Below are 19,750 nucleotides of genomic sequence, written 5' to 3'. Positions count from 1 at the left end.
GAAAAATCCATGTGCAAGTGGACCCATGCAACTCAAGCCCATGTTCAGGGGTCTGCTGTAGATACTGTAATTCATTGCTCACACAGAATGACATTTTGCTTGTTTCCCTTATCATGTCTCTTTGGAATTCGTACCTTTCTTTTTTCCTATTGATTCATTTCTCTACTTCCCACCGCCTATTAACTGTCCTCCTGAAGCTTATATGTTGAAGCCCTAACCCTCATTGTGATGGTATTTGGAGAGGCGGCTTTTGGGAGGTGAACAGGAGAGGGTGGGATTGGTTCCCTTATAAGAAGACACACAAGAGAGATGTCTGTCTCTTGGTTATGTTGAGGACACAGCAGGAAGAGGGCTCTTGCCAGACTCCAAGTCTCTGGCACCTTTGATCTTGGCTTCCCAACCTCCAAAACTAAGAAAAATATGTTGTTTAGGACATCCAGTTTATGGCATTTTGTTATAGCAGCCTGAGCAGACTAAAACACCATTTACTTCTATTATTTATCTTCAATTTCTTTCCCTCCTTTCTTCCTATAAGTAATTATTGGGCATCTAGAATGTGCTTGTTGCCAAGGCAACAATAAGGCTTATAACCTTGTGTGGGTGGGGGTTGGGGGTTTGGCAAGCAAATAAAAGGCACTTGTGGTAAATAACACTGCAGAATGTTATTTTTATTGATTTCAGAGAGGAAGGAAGATGGAGAGAGATAGAAACATCAATGATGAGAGAGAATAATTGATTGGCTGCCTCCTGCATGCCACCTACTGGGAATCGAGCCTGCAATCTAGGCATGTGCTCTTTTAGCCAGAATCGAAACTAGGACCCCTCAATCCGTAGGCTGATGCTCTATCCATTGATCCAAACCAGCTGGGGCCATTCCCAGTTTTTGATGAGAGCATCATTGATCAGCTACCTCCTGGGTGCCTCCTACTGGGGATTGAGGCCACTACCCAGGTATGTGAACTGGTTCATAGGTTAACGCTCAACCATTGAGACACACTGGCCAGGCTCCAGAACTTTTTGAATCATTCCAAACAAACTCTGTACCCATTAAACACTGACACGCCATTTCTTCCTCTCTTAGGCCCTAGCAACTTCTAGTCTACTTTCCATGTCCATGAATTTAATTTCTCTAAGTACCTCATATAAGTGTAATCATAAAATATTTGTACTTTGTGTCTGATTTATTTCACTTAGTATCATGTCTTCATGCTGTAGGAAATATTAGAATTTCATCCCATTTTTTTAAAATATATTTTTTATTGATTTGGGAGGAAGGGAGAAGGCGAGAGAGAGAGAGAAACATCAGTGATGAGAGAGAATCATTGATCGGCTGTCTCCTATACACCCGCTACTGGGGATTGAGCCCACATCCCAGGTATGTACCCCTGACTGGAATTGAATTTGGGACCCTTCAGTCCACAGGCTGATGCTCTATCCACTGAGCCAAACAGGCTATGGGTCTTCATCCCTTTATAAAAGTGACTAATATTTTATTGTATGTATATATACTACCTTCTTTTTATCCATTCATCTGTTGATGGACATAGTAGACTCTTAACTGGTGAGAAACATTATAAAAAACGATGTTTGAGGAAGATGACTCTGACAGCTCTGTTTTTCCAAATCAGATTTCAGGATATATGATCTATTTCCCACCCAAATTTGTCAATTTAATTATTTGAACAGTTTAAGAACGTTATAAAAAATAAATGCAACTTTATAGTTAATAAATCACTCGTGCTGTAAGAAGAAAAGTACATGCAATGAAGATGCTTAGAAAATCCAAAGTCGCAGATTTTGTTAATGAGAGGGAGAGGCCATGAGTCTTTCTTGATCTTAAGCTTCAGCAAAGTAAGTAAAGCCCAAATCAATTTCCAGGGTTTTTCTGTTTGTTTTTTTGATTGGTGGTTGGTTTTTTTCCCAAATCCAAGAACTGCCAAGTCACACCCCAAGTCACTAGACTTCGCACTCGAACAGTTCTTCATTCGAGTAGCTGAGATGGGGCTGCTGGGAATCACTACTCCTGTTTTTATTATTTTTGTTATTTGCCTGGTTTTCCTTTGGGTGTGGAAAGAAGGTCGCAAATGGGGACGGCTACCACCGGGCCCAACTCCCCTTCCCATCATTGGGAATCTGATGCAGCTAAACCTGAAGGACGTCCCTGCGTCTCTCTGCGAGGTAAGGGGGGTTCTTTCCGGGGCTGGCCATTGTCAGGACAGGGGGTCACCTTCATCTTCCGGCTCTGCCCCTGAGGCCACGGCAGGCTGGCTCTCCTACCTCAGTCTTTCTTAGTTTGCCTCCCCACCGAGGCACTTCGCGGTGTCCACTTCGTATTACAGACATGCATCCTCTTCCTTTCTGGACTGGACACTTCCAACCAGGGAGTGAGGTATGCTGACCAGAAATATAGGTTGGATTTTAGTGTGTGAGAAAATTCTGCAATCAGAACTTACTTTAATTGAAAGGCTTCCAATCCCTTCAACATATAACACCAAAAGCTCAGCAAATGTAAAAATATGTCAAATGTCCTATATGATTATTATTGTTGCATCTATTTTATACTAAAAGACCTATCGGAGGTGTGATCCTCACTTCCCTCCCTAACATCTCGCTCTGATACAGCCCAGCTCTGCTACCCTAACTGACATTCATTCCTTGGCAAATATGAGAAAATATTTTTTTAAATATATTTTATTGATTTTTTTTTTTACAGAGGGGAAGAGGGATAGAAAGTTAGAAATATCGATGAGAGAGAATCATCTATCAGCTGCCTCTTGCACACCCCCTGTTGGGGATGTGCCCACAACCAAGGTACATGCCCTTGACTGGAATCGAACCTGGGACCTTTCAGTCCGCAGGCCAACACTCTATCCACTGAGCCAAACCGGTATCGGATGAGAAAAGATTTTATCAACAGCAGTTCATCGTGCAAAAATATATTCTCCAGAACAGCCTAAATGTCTATCAATGAATAAAGAAAATGTGGAATATCTGTCATCTATCATCTATCACCTATTCTGTCTCACACACATGGAATATTACGTAGCCTTAAAAGAAGGAAATCCTGCTATTTACAACAACATGAATGAGTCTAGAAGACATTATCCTAAGTAATATATAAGACCCAGAAAAACAAATACAGCATGATCTCATGCATGGGATCTAAAATAGTCAAACTTAGGGCCAAAACCGGTTTGGCTCAGTGGATAGAGCATCGGCCTGTGGACTGAAAGGTCCCAGGTTCAGTTCTAATCAAGAGCATGTACCTTGATTGCTGGCACATCCCTGGTAGGGGGTGTGCAGGAGGCAGCTGGTCAATGTTTTTCTCTCATCAATGTTTCTAGCTCTTTATCCCTCTCCCTTCCTCTCTGTAAAAAATCAATAAAATGTATTTTTTAAAAATTAAACAGTCAAACTTAGGGAAGTAGAGAGCAGAATGGTGTTTGAAAACCATACTCCAATTGTTGGCTGGGTTTTTTATTTTATTTTATTGTTTATTACAAATAGTATTACACATGTCTCCTCCCGGCCTCCCCAACCCCTGGCACATTCCCCTACCCCCCTGGTGTCTGTGTCTTTTGGTTATGCTTATATGCATGCATAAAAGTCCTTCGGTTGACCTCTTACTCCCCCACCCCCACCCGCCAACCCTCCCCGGCCTTCCCACTGAAGTTTGTTACTCTCTTTTTCTTCTTGGAACAATGCTATCGTAACTACACAGGTTTCTTCCTTTTTCTTACCTGCTTAGTGAGCTCTCCACAAGTTCATGTCCTGGCTGCTTCCTTCTCATCTTTAGTTGAACCTTAAATCTTACCTCCTCATAGATTCCTAACCTCTCTGTTTTATTAAGTTTTCCCATTATCATCCAACATAGTACACTCTATCACTTTCATAGAATTATGCTCAATTTGTATTGCAAATATCGTTTGATAGTTTGCTGCCTGTCACTTTCGCTAGACTCAAAATTCAATGGGGGCTCCTGGGCTGTACACAGGGTCAGACACAGGACAGGTGCTTAGTAAATATTTGCTTAATGGTTGCATATTACAAATGAAGGGAAGGGTGAATCCATGACTATACCCTGGGTTAGATTTCTAAAATGCAATGGATGGGGCAAAGTCTAAGCTACATATAAATTATTACTTAATTTCTACCCAAGTCTCCAGTGGAGAGATTTTGCAATCGTGTTTACACAACTGCTTGAATCTTTCTCCAGTTAGCCAAAGAGTACGGCCCTGTTTACACGTTGTACCTTGGACCCTCACCCACTGTGGTCTTACATGGATATGAGGCGGTGAAGGAAGCTCTGATTGATCAGGGTGATGAATTCCTTGGCAGAGGACCTATTCCAATTATCTCAGATTTCCAAAAAGGACATGGTAAGTTTCAAATCAAACTGTGGGTTCATTTTCTTTAGCAAAAAAAATGACTAACAATAAGTGTCTGAACTACACCATGCAACTGATTAGACACTACAGTACTGCAATGTAATTTTGAGTTCGTACAAACTCTATAGGTTAAGGGCGTTATCCCCCCAAACACTAAGCTCATTTAGATGCTAGACATAAGTTCAGGGGTTCCCAGGTCATCCATACTTCTGACCAACTGGTGAAAAACTCAGGGACACCCATGACCTCCTTCGGTTTGAAAATTGGTAAAATAATTCACAGAACTCGGGAAGGTGCTAACTTGTAATTACAGTTTTATCATAGACACAGAGGGCAAGGTTTGAGAGGGTCCCAAAGGCAGAGCTTCTGTTTCTGTGTCCTCTCCCTAGAAGTCAGAATGTTACCCATTGACACGTTCACCAACCAGGAAGCTCACTCTGAGCTTTGGTGTCCAGAGTTATTACGTGGCCATGACGAATTGAGTCACTGATTACATGAGGGAACTCAATCTCTAGTTCTACTCCCTGAAAGTTGAGAGATCAGTTGATATCCTTTAGTTGAATAATACCCCAACCTTCTAAATTCATAGTTGGTCTTTCTGGCATAGCCAGCTCCATCTTTGTTTTTATTTTCATTAATCAATACTTGACATATGTAATATATATACCTCAAAACCACTTAAAATTATAAAATTGCAATTCCCAGAGAAATGTAGACTTAATTCCATTAAGGAACAAAATTCAACTGAGTAAAGTTGAAGCTCTAATTGGCTTTAGGAAGCTATTCATGTTTTGGACAACATCCCGTATATCATCGAGGAGGACCTCTGAGAGGCTGTACAAAATGGACGGTGCTAATAGATGGGCGTGGGAGTTAATAGCAAAGGAAAGAAATAACTCGTTTTAGGCCAGCTTGCCTATTTTTTTGTAGAAAGGGAATGGCAGGAGTTTTATGCAGATCACCTTGCTGGAACAGATCAGAAAATTCTGGGCTGATTGGTTTAAAATTCCTCTCCTGAGAGAGACTGAAACTGCAATCATGTTATTAAGTTTTGGTTTAGTGACTGGCTTAGCAAAAGTGACTCCATTTCGGCCTGTATTTCTTTTATTTTTTTTTAAACATATATTTTATTGATTTTTACAGAGAGGAAGGGAGAAGGATAGAGAGCTAGAAACATCGATGAGAGAGAAACATAGACCAGCTGCCTCCTGCACACCCCCTACTGGGGATGTGCCCAAAAGCAAGGTACATGCCCCTGACCAGAATCGAACCTGGGACCTTTCAGTCCACAGACCAACGCAGCCAAACTGGCTTCAGCTGTATTTCTTTTATTAACAATTCCCCGCTTTGATCAAACTTTAGTCTGAGAGATACAGTCAAATTGTCAGTCATTAAGTGCCACTCTCCACTCCTGCTCCGTGGCTATGGGAGCTTTTATTGATCCTCTGTGTGATATTCACAGGTCATGATGTTTTTGTTTGACCCGTGTGATACTCATAGGTCACATCTTCGGATTCATAATCCTTAAGTAGGTGTTGGTGTGTGTTTTGATGTTCTAGTCTTAGATCATTTGTTTAGGTCAGTTAGCAGCTGCAAACATGCATTGACTTTTGAAAGGATACAACATGCCAATGAAATTGATGGCATGTTAGGAGAGATATGAAATTTAGACTAAGTAACAGGTTTTGAGCAGAGGAAGAAATTAAAAGGCATTGGTATTGGGACATACTGGGTTCCTTTAATTCTTTCTTCTTATTTGGATGAGGCTAACTTTCACTGTAGTAAATTCACAGAAGAATATGATCTTAAATCCCATATTGCTTTGCTTCGCTTATCCTCTCATAGAGAAAATCACAGCTAGAACTAAACCATAAGTTGGAGGAATATGAAGTATAAAAACAGACACTCAGGAAAGGAGTTTGTGAGAACACATGCCACTTTTGACCATTTTTAAGGAAACCAGACAGAGGGCTCTCCACATTTGGAAATGTTTTCCACTGGCCAATGATTCCCCTGCCCCTTTCCATCATCTCTGCCCCCTGTTGACCAGAGCATGGGTTTTCTTTTCTGTGTGACAAATAATTCACCCAAACCCTGAATAGGTTGTGCTTTGCAATTGCCATTTGCTGAAACCCTGCTAAGGGGCACTGGAAAGAGTTCAGCTTTAAGGAAAATCCCACTCTGTGACACCAACGTTCCTCCTCCTTGCTTTTCCTAGGAATCCTTTTCAGCAATGGAGAGACGTGGAAGCAGATGCGACGCTTTTCCCTCATGACCCTGAGGAACTTCGGGATGGGGAAGAGGGACACCGAGGAGAGGGTCCAGGAGGAAGCTCAGTGCCTGGTGGAGGAGCTCAGAAAAACAGGGGGTGAATTCCACTGATCAACCCTTTGGGGGCAAAAGGACTTCCCGTACACACCGCCCCCAGGCATAGTTTCTCCTTTGGGAATCACTTTGTGGTCCACAACCTGCTCTATTTAATAGGGAGCTGGCTAGGGAGAAGGGGTGGGAAGAAGGTGAAACAGAGCTTTTAGTTAGGACTCTCACGACCTTTAGTTTGGTCTCATTTCCCAACTTCAGCACTTACTGGATATGTAAATTTGGACAAGTTTCTTAACTTTACTAAGATATACTTCCACACCTGAAAAATGGAGCTAAAAAAGGTAAAATCTCCAAATGAGAGTTTAATGTAGTTTGTAAGACAATTACACAGTATCGAGCATATAAATGCTCTATAATATCACTTGTTGCTGTTAGGACTATTAAAGTACTGTATTCATCTACCTAATAAAAGAGTAACACACTAATTGACCATACCTTTGTGACACCCACCAGCCAATCAGATGTGAGTATGCAAATTAACACAGCAAAGATGTCAGGTTAATTTGCATACACTGGCACTGAGCAGCTGGGGGCGGGATTCTTGCATTGTTGCCATGGCGACAACACAGGCCTTCTGCACCACCCCAGCCACTCTGGGCCTCTGGGCAGCATGGGAAGGCGGAAAGGCAGCTCCAGCCACGAGTGAAGGCAGTGCCAGCAGCCAGGGAAAGGAAGGCCCATTTTTGCACAAATCTTCATGCATTGGACCTCTAGTATAATAATATAATTGGTAGTATTAGTAGCATGGTGTAATACTATCTAGTATCAGCATTATTTGAAGGTGTTTATATACTAATTTGGAGAGGTTTAGAGGAAATACATCCTGTGTATAAATCTGAGCAGGAAGAGGTGCTGTTCCTGATGAAAATCCTAATGTTAAGAGTTGTTCATTTCTCATGTCAGCTCAGCCCTTTGACCCTACTTCCATCCTTTCACTTGCTGTCTGCAATGTAATCTGCTCCACCCTCTTCAATGAGCGTTTCCAGTATGACGATGAGGAATTACTTTACCTGATGAGTTTGTTAAATGAAAATTCTAAGAAATTAAGCTCTCTATGGATCCAGGTAAGGCTGAGGCTGCATCGGTACTTGTGGTTGCTCTCATTGGTCCAGGCTATGAGCTCACCTATTCCAGGAACAAGTGTTGATGCCAGCATTCATTGTCACCTTCCCTCCACATACGTCCAGTGAATGAGTGCAATGGCAGTTATCCCTGCACCATTGGAAAGTTGCCCTCTGCCTGCCTCTATGGCTTTCCTCACACAAGGGGACAGATAAACCATCCTCAGTTACCAGTGTTTCTTTTCAGGGCCTTGTGCCCATTTTCTCCTGTATGACTCAGGGGTTGGCCGAAGCTGGGATGAGCAAGGAGATGGGCAGGGCCCGCTCTCCTGTATGTAGTGATTGTCCTCCCTTCTCTTCCGCTTGGAAGTTGGAGGAAGGGATTCTGTCTGGCCAGACCACAGATAGATCAGTGTTAGGCAGTCCATTCAGGAGCTCTGGTTCCTCTAAACAAATTGAATTTCCAATGTACTTCCCTCTCCTCCCATTTTCAGATGTACAATCTGTGGCCAAATCTTATAAAGCATCTCCCTGGAAACCACAGATCATTTTCCAAAAGGATGACAAATGTTAAAAATTTCATTCTGGGAAAAGTGAAGGAGCATCAGAAATCCCTGGATCAGAATAACCCTCGAGACTACATCGATTGTTTCCTCAGCAAGATGGAGCAGGTACTGTATGCAGCGTCTCTCTCAACACAGTATCTTACCCTCCCATGGGAGTGCATGGGAGCATAGTCACACCATGGAGGTCATTCTTGATTTTTATGGCAGTGGGGCACAGTATTATCAGTAATAACAGAACTTCCTCTCCATGTCTATTTTCCTGTAAGATAGCTATCGATAGAAGTTTTTTTGAAGTGTTTCTGCTTTCCTATAAGTTTTGTTTCATTCTGTTTTAAATTAAATTAATATTAAATCTCTATAATCTTATTGCATAATAGATTTGGCTTATGCTAAGAATTAAATAAAATAGTGGAGTTCATCCTAGTTAATGAAATTATGGTTAGAACATAAATAAAATATATGTTAACATTTCCATTTTCTCCCTAACTCTCTTTATCAGCAAAGACTTTAAAAAACTAATGGAACTGTCCTGGCTGGTATTGCTCAGTTGATTGAACAGTGTCGCATGCACTGAAGGGTTGGTTGGATTCCTGACCAGGGTGCATGCCCAGGTTTCAGGCTCCATCCCTGGTCAGGCTCAATGTTTTGCTCTCACATCAATGTTTCACTCTCTCTCCCCCTCCTCTCTCTCTAAAAATCATTTTAAAATGTTTAAAACAACAATAACAACAAAAATGAACTGAACTTTCTCTTGTGAGGGACCTTCATGTACTCAATATTCTTGATTCCAGATAAACACAGCAGGACTATAGGTAGGAAACAACAATGTGCCTAAAATTTTAGAATTCTACATGCAGATATAACCCCATTTTGAAATGAATAGAAGGGACATAGTATAAAGAAACTGAGTGAAGAAAAACTTGATTCAGAGTTTTAAAAATAAAGCGAATTTAAAAACAAGTACTCCAGTACTTTCCTCAAATTTAAAAGCCAATGGTAGTAAAAGCCCACCAAAAATAATCAGCGATGAAAATAATTTAAATATAAAGGAATACCGAAATTTTATTAACTAGTGTAATAGCATTAAATATTCAAATGTTCAGTGCCCGTTTTTATGCCAGGTGTGCGGGATACATCCACAAAGACTTAATCCCTATTATTTTTACTATAATCATTTTAAAATAGGAAGCTCACTCACTATTTTTAAGTTCTGGATCAATTTATTGTCTAAACACTTTGTAGACCCCACGTAAAAAATTACGAGTAAAGCCGAGACCGGTTTGGCTCAATGGATAGAGCGTCGGCTTGGGGACTGAAGGGTCCCGGGTTCGATTCCGGTCAAGGGCATGTACCTTGGTTGCGGGCATATCCCCAGTAGGGGGTGTGCAAGAGGCAGCCGATTGATGACTCTCTCATCGATGTTTCTAACTCTCTATCTCTCTCCCTTCCTCTCTGTAAAAAATCAATAAAATATTAAAAAAAAAAAAATTACGAGTAAAAATGTCCTACAAGTACAGTCTTCCTATTAGAAATGCCTTTATAATGATGAAAGTCATATGGGAGAAGGTGGGGCTGAGAGCATCTTAGTGTAAGTGAAGGAAACAGACCAGTCATAAATCAGTGCTTTCTCTACATTGTGTTTGCATAGATTGTATCATCTGGTCTTTTTCATTAAATATAATAAAAGAAGATATCGTTCACTGAGTATTTGTATATATGAGGCATAGTTCCAAGAGCTTCCACCCATTAATTAACTCTTTTCATCTTTCTAATAAGCCTATGGAGCATGTCCTATTTTTTTTTTTAATCTTCATTTCACAAATGATGAAACTGAGTAGAGAGTAAAGTAACTTGCCTAAGGCGCACATCTATTCGTTGACTAAGCTGGGATTGAACCTTGGAGTTTTGATCCACAACTGACTTTTTTGTTTTCTTCTATCCACTACATGACAGTGCACAAAACAAAGCCTACTGCTAGTAAAGGGGTGTGATTGTGGAGCTCTGATAAACCATTGCCTTCTTTTTAACTCCTGTAGCCATTAACTCTACCTTCTACAGGAGAAACACAACCCCATGTCTGAATTTGACTTGGAGAACTTGGCCGTCTGTGGATCCAACTTGTTTGTGGCAGGAACAGAGACCACCAGTTCCACCCTGAGATTCGGGCTCCTGCTCCTCATGAAACATCCAGAGGTGGAAGGTACAGCCAGCATGTTGGGGATCAGGGCAGTAGCGGGGGTGGGAGGATATTGCTGACAGCGACTGCTTCGCTTTCTCTGGGCTGCCTTTTAGAGCACCCTGCAAATGGCCATGTATGTGGTTTTGCTTTGTAGATTAGAACTCTATCTAATAATGCTGATAAGGAAGAAGCACCTTTAGGAACTGAAAGGCTGTTGTTCAAATTGGAAGCAGAGGAACTTCTGAATCCTGAGTCTTGTATCTGAGGTGCAATGCCAAAGAGTGAGCCCTGTTTAGATGAGGGACCAAGGCTGGATGCTCATCCTAGGCCTGCCGATACCCGGCTGTGTGACCTCAAATGAGTCATTTAATCTTTCAGGCCCCTATTTTCCCAACTTGAAAATGGACCCTATTTCCCAAAGGGGGTTTTTTAGCTGTGATATAACAACATTAAAAAATGAAATTTTGGTAGATTCCTTTTCTTAAGCGCATTTCAGAGCACAGGCCTTATAAGCTAGTGTTTACACTGCTCAACAAAATGGTATTTACCACCCCCCAAAAAAAACTTGAAGGAGACTGGGTGAAGGTGACAAAGGAGAAGCTCCCACTAGAGTAAGGATCAAACATTTCCCCCAACAGCTGCTTTGCCAGGAATCCTGGGCTAAGCCACAATCCCTGCTACAAAGGTCCTTGCCTCACCAGTACATGAGAACAAACCAATGAAGCCAGGAGGCTGGGGACATGGTGAATCCAGCCTTTGTGCTTCCTTCAGCAAGTCTCTGTCATTTACAGCAAAACAGAAAAGAGAAATTCAGCCAGGAGCAGAGCAAGGGGCTGTTTAACAACAAGTCTTTGACCTTGGGAACCTTTTCTAGGCCATGTTCTGCTGCACATGGCAAGCATTTCAGGTAATTTCCAGGTGCCCAGGGAACACATCTCTTGAGTGGCATCCGTGATTCATGTCTCTGCAGCCAAAGTTCATGAAGAAATTGACAGTGTGATTGGACACAACCAGAGGCCCTCCTTGAAGGACAAGATGAAGATGCCTTACACAGAGGCTGTGTTGAATGAGATACAAAGATACGTCTCCCTCCTTCCTTCTAATTTACCACATGCTGTGACTAAGGACACGAAATTCAGACAATATGTCATCCCCAAGGTTAGATGTATCTGGGAAAACGGACTGGGATAGAAGGGGTGGTATGGTCCCTCAATAGGACCTGTGAGAGCTCTCAGTTCTATTGCAGGAAGAGAGGCAGTCGTGTGTAATGGAAAGCACACAAGGTCTTGGTTTGAAACCTGTCACTGCCACACAGTGCACCCTCAGGTCATTCTGCAGCTCTGTAGCCCTGTTTCTGCCTTCCTATGATAGGGGAGGCTGGCCTGGGGATTCCAAGGTCCCCTCCTGCTCTCATATAGAATGTATTATGGGAGCAGTGATTTCCATTAATGAGAATCTTCTGGGAACTGGAACCTGATTTTTCAGGATAGATAATAAAAAGGGGGAAGTGGAAAATGTGTCTGTAGCCAGGGTCAATCTTCTTTCACCCAAATGTTCTCCTCCCAGAACTTTATGTATAGGACATTTGAGATATTGCTGCTCTTGATGGTTAACATTTGTAGAACACCTAGCACTTACCAAAACTTACATGCTCACGAGGGATGTAGTCAGTCTCCTGTAGTGATTAGGGCCTTAGGTTTTACATTTAAATAGTCCCAGAGCATATAAGAGGGGGGAAAGGTGCCAACCTGATCAAAATATTGCAAAAACAGAATAAAAATACTACAAAACAGCCACCAATCTTACTTTTTTTAAAAATATATATTTTATTGATTTTTTTACAGAGAGGAAGGGAAGGGGATATAGAGTTAGAAATATTAATGAGAGAGAAACATCTATCAGCGGCCTTCTGCACACCTCCTACTGGGGATGTGCCTGCAACCAAGGTACATGCTCTTGACCGGAATCGAACCTGGGACCTTTCAGTCTGCAGGCCAAAGCTCTATCCACTGAGCCAACCAGTTTCGGCCACCAATCTTACTTAAAAGTATCAATGCAAAAGTATATTAGTACATTAAGTTTAGCATCATATTACAAACCCCACATCACCAACAAATTGAGATCCTTAAGAACACAGGAATGGTCTAACACCAGGAAATCTAGTTTAATAAAATTCACCATATAAATAAAACTTAGGAGAAAAATCATATAATAATCTCATTTGTACAGAAAATGCTTTTGCTAATATTCAATAGCCATTTTAATTAAAAATTATTTTCAAATTATAATTGACATTTAATGTTATATTAGTTTCAGTCATTAGTATAGTGGTTAGACATTTATATAACTTAGAGAGTGATCCCTCTGATAAGGCTAGTACCCACTGGGACTATACATAGTTATTACAATTTTATTGACTATATTCCTTATGCTATACTTTACATCTCTGTGACTATTTTATAACTGCATATTTTACTTCATTTTTGTTTTTTAACCCTTAATAAAGTAGAAATAGATGAACATCTCGTTAGCCAAAAAAAAGCCCTATTTCCCAATCATGCTTATTGATGAAAGATGAAAAGCATTCCTAAGTAGAAATAAAGCAAGGCTATTTACCATTATTAATATTATGCAAGTAGAATTAGAAAAAATAATGAGATAAAACATTTAAAAGAAAGAATCAACTTTGTAAATGACTCTTCGGATTTGAGGCAGCAATTCCAGTACATGTCATGTCTAGACAATGTGGGTGGCAAACCCCCATTTACCAACAATAACTGGTTACCTCACATTGATCACAACATCACTCTTCCCAAAGAGAATTATCTTATTACCCAATAAGTATTGTATGATAATAGCATGTATAAAATAGCCATAACTCAAGTCAGCCACTCACCAGGCAAGCGTAAGCATGCTCGGTCCTATTCAATCCACTAATGAAGAGTGTTAGTGTCTTTAATGAATCAAGGATGGGCGCGATAAAGTACAACTCCTCTCTATTTTCTTGGTTCCAGGGCACCACGGTTTTTCCATTGTTGTCTTCCGTCTTGTATGACTGCAAGGAGTTCCCCAACCCAGAGAAGTTTGACCCAGGCCACTTTCTGGATAAAAATGGCAAGCTCAGGAAGACAGATTACTTCGTACCCTTTTCCCTTGGTAAATACAATACAAATAAACCCACCCAAACCATACACATGCACAATTTGGACAACTTTTTAGCCTCACTGAGAGTTTGGCATAACTAAGTAATCCCTGGATGATAGCAAAGTTGAGCATGTGAAACTGTTACAGTTTCTGATGTAACTGTATGGAGCCACTTTAGTCCATACACCGGGAGGATTAGCGAAGTCACCCAGGGACTGCTTTGTTGTTGGGTAACTGAGTGTAATGCCAGTTTTTACAGAAACCAAAGTTAGTCGAGCCAATTCCAATGTCACATGTTACCAGATGGCAAAGGGATCTGCTTTTGCAGACTTTTATCTGTTGATTTCCCCTTTGTAATATTGACTTTTCCAAAACAAACGTACAAGTATTTTTTCTTCTTTTAAAATTATTAATGATTATTAACTTTCTGATTCTTAGGGCCAGACGCCATCAAGGAGATTTGGCGACTTCATATTTTTTCTTCCCCTCTGAAACCTGAGCCCCACATACCCTGGCCTCTTTTCAAGAGCTGGTTGGCTCTCAGTTACTATTTCCCATGAGGTTATAAAGACAATTCAGCACACATTCTTTTTCCTTATCTTCTCCAATCATTTGCTAAGTATTTAAAAAATAACAGTTAAGATGTTTTGTTTCTAATTACAGTGATAATAAGTGTTCAACATAAAAGATGGAAAATGCAGAAAAGCAAAAAAAGAGAAGGAAATAAAAGTTATTTGCCATTTCACTCTACAGAGATAACCACTATTGTCTAAGTATTCATAATAGATGTATATTTAAAAATAAAATTTGGTTCATTCTGTACAATCTTTGATAATTTATTTTCACTTAGTTTGTTGTGATAAAAGACAGACTGTGGTGTTAAATAATCTTCCACGTCCACATATTAGGTTTCATTGTGTGAAATGCAGGATTTATTTCATTAGCTTGTATAGGTGGATATACAGTTTTCATCTGACTCATCAATATCATAAATAACAGTGCAAGTGACATCCTAATAGATGCATCCTATGGCTAAATACCCAGAAGGAGAACAACCCAATTAAAGAGGGAACATTTCCTGAGAGAGTTTTGTTATATACTGACAAAGAATTGGCTTCCAGCAGTTGATAAAATTCCCTTTTCTGGTCAGTGTTTTCCATGGCTCTTAGAGGCATCTTGTATTTGTTGTCTTGATTGGCATGTTGTATTTGAATGTGAGCTGTTGTATTTGAATCTGGAGCGAACTAATGGGGATGTTTCCTCCTTCCAGGAAAACGGGCCTGTGTTGGCGAGGGCCTGGCCCGTGTGGAGCTGTTCCTCTTCCTCACCACCATTCTGCAAAACTTTTCCCTGAAGCCCCTGGTGGAGCCCAGCGAACTGGAGACCAAACCCCTTGTAACTGGGTTTCTCAACGTTCCCCGACCTTTCAAGCTGTGCCTTCTTCCTAGATGAACCCACTTTTCTCTTTCAACGATTTGATTCAAAGTAATTGCTTCTCCTCTTACTCCCCAGCAGTCTTTCTCTTCATTTTAAATTCTGTGTAGGACAGAAACACTACTCACTAAAAACTTGATGGACATTTGTTTAAATCTACAAATCCCTTGACAAAAAGGAGCTGGGTCCTGAAAACTCCAAGGGCACAAACACTGTACCCACACCCTGTACAGTTCTTGGTGAGCCACGCTTCAGCGGAACCAAGAGCAGGCCCGCACAAGGCTTTTGTCGGGGATAGTTAGCAATAGAGTACTAGAGCCTTTGCTCTTCTTGTGGCTGCGGACATATGCTGATTTTCTGTTGATTTTCAAAACAAGGACATTACTATAATAGACTATGTGTGTGATCTCTATTTCCAATTGAAAGCATGTATAGGATTTGTACCACATTCACAAAATAAATCCTTACTTCCACAATATATTTTCTCTGTATGTTTGACTTTATTCCAAGTCTCAAACATTTCTTTTTGTGAGTTATGGCTCTCCATAGTTAGGATAAGGTAAATAGATGAAATTAAATGATAACCTATCACAAATCTCTCCCTCTTCTATTCGCAACTATTGATGTGCATGGGACTCAAAGAGCCTTCTTTTATTTTTTTAGAAATACTTTTATTGATTTCAGAGAGGAAGGGAGAGGGAGAGATAGAAACATCAATGATGAGAGAGAATCATTGATTGGCTGCCTCCTGCATGCCCTCTACTGGGGATTGAGCCTGCAACCCAGACATGTGCCCTGACTAGCAATCAAACTGTGATCTCTTGGTTCATAGGTTGACGCTTACCCATTGAGCCACACTGGCCAGGCTCAAAGAACCTTCTTGCATAAGAAGTCCAACTATGCATAGCCATTCTATTCAGAAAGAGGTGAGAGGTGGATTTGGGGGTTGAAGAGCAAGAGGAGCTTCAAGGAAAGACTGAGCATTCCCAAAAGAGCAGTGACTCAGAAAATAGCTGCAACTACCCCAGCAGTGACCCAACTGTGAGCAGCAGCTGCCACAAAAGGTTGGTTCAAAATCCAGCAGGCAGCCCCATCTCCAGGGACCCTGGGAGGGAAAGGAGCTTTAAAAGTAGAGCTGAGCTTCTGGGTAAATACCCCAAAGAACTGAAAGCAGGGACTTGACCTGACATTTGTACACACATGTTCCTACGAGCATAATTCACAAGAGCCAAAAGGTACAATAGAAGTAACCCAAATGTCCATTGACAGGTGAGTGGATAAGCAAACTGTGACTATACATATATGTACAATGGAATATTAGCCTCAACAAGGAAGGATATATATTCCGATACATGCTACAACATGAATGAACCTTGAAAACACTATAAAAGTGAAAAAAGCCAGATATAAAAGACCTCATATCATATGATTCCTTTATATGAAATATCAGAAATCCACAGAGACAGAAAGTGGATTAGTGGTTGCTTAGGGCTAGGAAGTGACTACAAATGAGCACAGGATTTTCTTGGGGGGTGATGAAAGTATTCTAAAATTAGGCTGCAGAGCCTGCAGACTAAGGGGCCCCAGGTTTGATTCTGGCAATTAGGCGTTCATAAATTATGGCTTTGTTTTGTTTTGTTCTGAAATTTTTTTTATTGTTTGAAGGATTACAAATAGTAGTACTTACGTCTCCTTTTTTTTTTCCCCCTTGACCTTCCCCCAGCTTCCCCTAACCCGCCCCCCCCAAAAAAAAATTTTTTTTTTTTTTTTTTTTTTATCAAGTCATTGAAAATTCTACCATAGTCAGTGCAAATTCAAATTTTAACTTTTAAGGCAGTCATGCTTTTTTTCCGGTCTGTTTCAGGGTTTAGGGTGAAAAATCAAGGCTTAGCCGAAACCATTTTGGCTCAGTGGTAGAGTGTCAGTTTGCGGACTGAAAGGTCCCAGGTTCGATTCCGGTCAAGGGCATGTACATTGGTTGTGGGCACATCCTCGGTAGGCAAGAGGCAGCTGGTCGATGTTTCTCTCTCATCGACGTTTCTAGCTCTCTATCTCTCTCTCTTCCTCTCTGTAAAATATCAATAAATATATTTATTTTAAAAAGAAAGAAAAGAAAATTCCAGGCTTAGTCACTATTCAATCAATTAATATTTGTCATATCTCTCTAATATAATATTGACATGTTGGATTCTTTTATACTACTTATTATAATACTGAATTTCTCTAAATCTAAGATGCCATCTGTTTTAAAATGCATTCAAGTTTCAGAGACTGTACCATGGGAAATAAACAGCACCTTAGAATTAATGAAATGTAGTTGCCACCTAGTATGTTTGGACTTATAATCCATCACTGGTCTGCTTAACGGCTGTTCAAAGTCTAAATCATGTCAGTCCTTTCTTTTCAATGACCGGAGTACTTTGAGCCAGACTCTTCCAGTTAATCTCTGCCAGATACCCTGATACCCAATATGATGTCATATCAGGGCACACATTGCATTCGCTTTTCAAACTCAGAAAGAACCTCTTTACTTTCAGGAATGACGATTATACAGGTACAGGCTATTTACAAATTAGGCAACACTGGTACACAGAATGGATTCAGAGTCCATGTCACTCATGCTTCCCATTGGCTAGAGGGCAGTCTGAACCAATATGTCACTGAACCAGTGATGGCCCTGTTGAAACTAGTGGGGGCATGTGGAGGAGCTGGGGTTACTGACATCCCATTTAATCATTTCCTATCCTGTCCTAAAGTCAACAAAATGTCAATGCAGAGGAGATAGTTCATTATTTGTTACAACTTTTCAACATGTATTTAATACATGTTATATATCAAGTATAGGAGGAACTGGGAGTCCGGAAAGAAATACAATATTGTCTCTGGTCTTAAGGGCCTTATATTTTAATCAAGGAAGATAACACACACACACACACACACACACACACACACACACTCACACCAGAAAGTAGAGGAAACCCCAGAAGGATTTCCCTTCTTGGAAACCCCTGGAAGGCTGCATTTAGAGAAAGCATATTCAAGAATATTTATTCTGGTTGAAGACAGTGGAAATGGAATATTGTGAATTGACTTCCAACTTTTGAAACCAACTGAAAGCAAAATAAAAAGTCAAAAAAGAAAAATGGAACTTCCACCTTCAATAAATAAGGAAGAAGTTATAAATACAAAACTACGAAAAATAGCTGACAAGTGAAGAGAATTTTGACCTTACTATGTGAGAACACGGAGCCAACACATCCCTGCACAGACTCTGGGAAAGAGTTCAATTTAACTAAAAGTAGGTGTCAGATTACTGAGCATGGATTGAAAAATTACCATTTAAAAATGAAATCTGTGGTTGAAAAACATAGGAGCACACCAATCACCACCCCTTACTGAATTTTGTGCTGTGTTATTAGGACCATTATTTGGGTTTCCAAGAAGGTAATTCCTTCTGGGGTTTCCTCTACTTTTTGAATCCAGCTCACCCTCTCCTGTTGGGTTTCCAATGCTCTCCATGAACAGGCTGCTCCTCCAGTCCAGATAAACGCCCCTAGGGCCCCATCCCCCTCATCTATATACAGATTTTTTTACAGAGAGGAAGGGAGAGGGATAGAGAGAAACATCGATGAGAGAGAATCGTCAATCAGCTGCCTTCTGCACACCTCTCACTGGGGATGTGCCCGCAACCAAGGTACATGCCCTTGACCGGAATCAAACCTGGGACCCTTCAGTCCACAAGCTGATGCTCTATTCACTGAGCCAAACCAGTTAGGTCCCCTCATTGTCTTTACTAAGCGTGCCTCACTTTTCAGGAACAGTTTTGTATACACTGTACAGTGCTGTGTATGTAGTAGTCATATTTATTATTTTCTTACTGCCTTGACTAGGAGGCTTTCCCCTTCTGTCTATTCCTCGGGACCTCAAATGCAATCTGTTTGAATCTAAATGCAGCATCTCTTCCCCAGCAGCTCTTCTTGGGAAATGGCACCACCTGTTGCCCAAGTCAAGAACATGGGCGCCATTCTAAATTCTTCCTTGTCACTCATTCCCCAAAGGCACTCGACCTCTAAGCCTCTAAGCCCACTCAGTTTCCACTCTTGTGGATCCTCATAACCAACTGCCCCACTGTTTTCACCTCCACCGCCAGAGCCTCAGTCCTGCTCTCATTCATCCTTAACCGGATCTGACTTCCTGCCTGGGTTCAACCCCCTTCCTCTGCACAGGTCACACTGTAGCCAGCACACAGCCAATCACATCGTGTCAACTTGCCCCCTGATTCCACTGTTCAGATTCCTTATTGGTTCTCCATTCTCCTTAGTTAAGTCCAAACTTCTCTCCCTCACCCAGGCCCTCATGACCTATGTTTATGATCTTTCCAATGACCAGTGATGTTGGACATCTTTAAATGTGCTTATTAGCCATTCATATCTCTATTTTAATGAAATGTCTATTCAAGTCTTATACTCGTTTTTAACGTGGGTTATTTGTTCTAGTATTGTGTTGTAAGAATTCTTGATGTATTCTGAATATATTGCCAGATATCTGGTTTAAAATTGTTTATTTCCACCCTGTGGCTTATCTTTTCATTTTTCC

At 40.9% G+C, this 19,750-nt stretch overlaps 1 protein-coding gene across 1 annotated transcript; it reads left to right on the top strand.

Annotated features, from left to right (window-relative positions):
• The first annotated feature begins 1,745 nt into the window (after window positions 1-1,745).
• On the top strand, window positions 1,746-15,632 carry LOC311632499 (cytochrome P450 2C23-like). The gene is made up of 9 exons (XM_084904094.1): window positions 1,746-2,178; window positions 4,217-4,379; window positions 6,607-6,756; window positions 7,674-7,834; window positions 8,326-8,502; window positions 10,456-10,597; window positions 11,547-11,734; window positions 13,591-13,732; window positions 14,991-15,632. Exons 1-9 carry the CDS (start codon window positions 1,804-1,806, stop codon window positions 15,170-15,172), a joined length of 1,680 nt encoding a protein of 559 aa, XP_084760220.1. The 5' UTR covers window positions 1,746-1,803; the 3' UTR covers window positions 15,173-15,632.
• The last annotated feature ends 4,118 nt before the right edge of the window (window positions 15,633-19,750 follow it).

Source organism: Pipistrellus hanaki, assembly GCF_964339955.1.
Source record: "Pipistrellus hanaki genome assembly, chromosome: 14".
NCBI lineage: Eukaryota > Metazoa > Chordata > Mammalia > Chiroptera > Vespertilionidae > Pipistrellus > Pipistrellus hanaki.
This window is presented reverse-complemented; position numbering and strand designations above follow the sequence as displayed.

Coding starts and splice junctions, on each gene's coding strand:
- LOC311632499 (XM_084904094.1), top strand. CDS start 1,804: ATGAGAGGGAGAGGCCATGAGTCTTTCTTGATCTTAAGCTTCAGCAAA. Junction 7,835..8,325: donor TAAGCTCTCTATGGATCCAG/GTAAGGCTGAGG, acceptor TCCCATTTTCAG/ATGTACAATCTGTGGCCAAA. Junction 13,733..14,990: donor CTTCGTACCCTTTTCCCTTG/GTAAATACAATA, acceptor TCCTCCTTCCAG/GAAAACGGGCCTGTGTTGGC.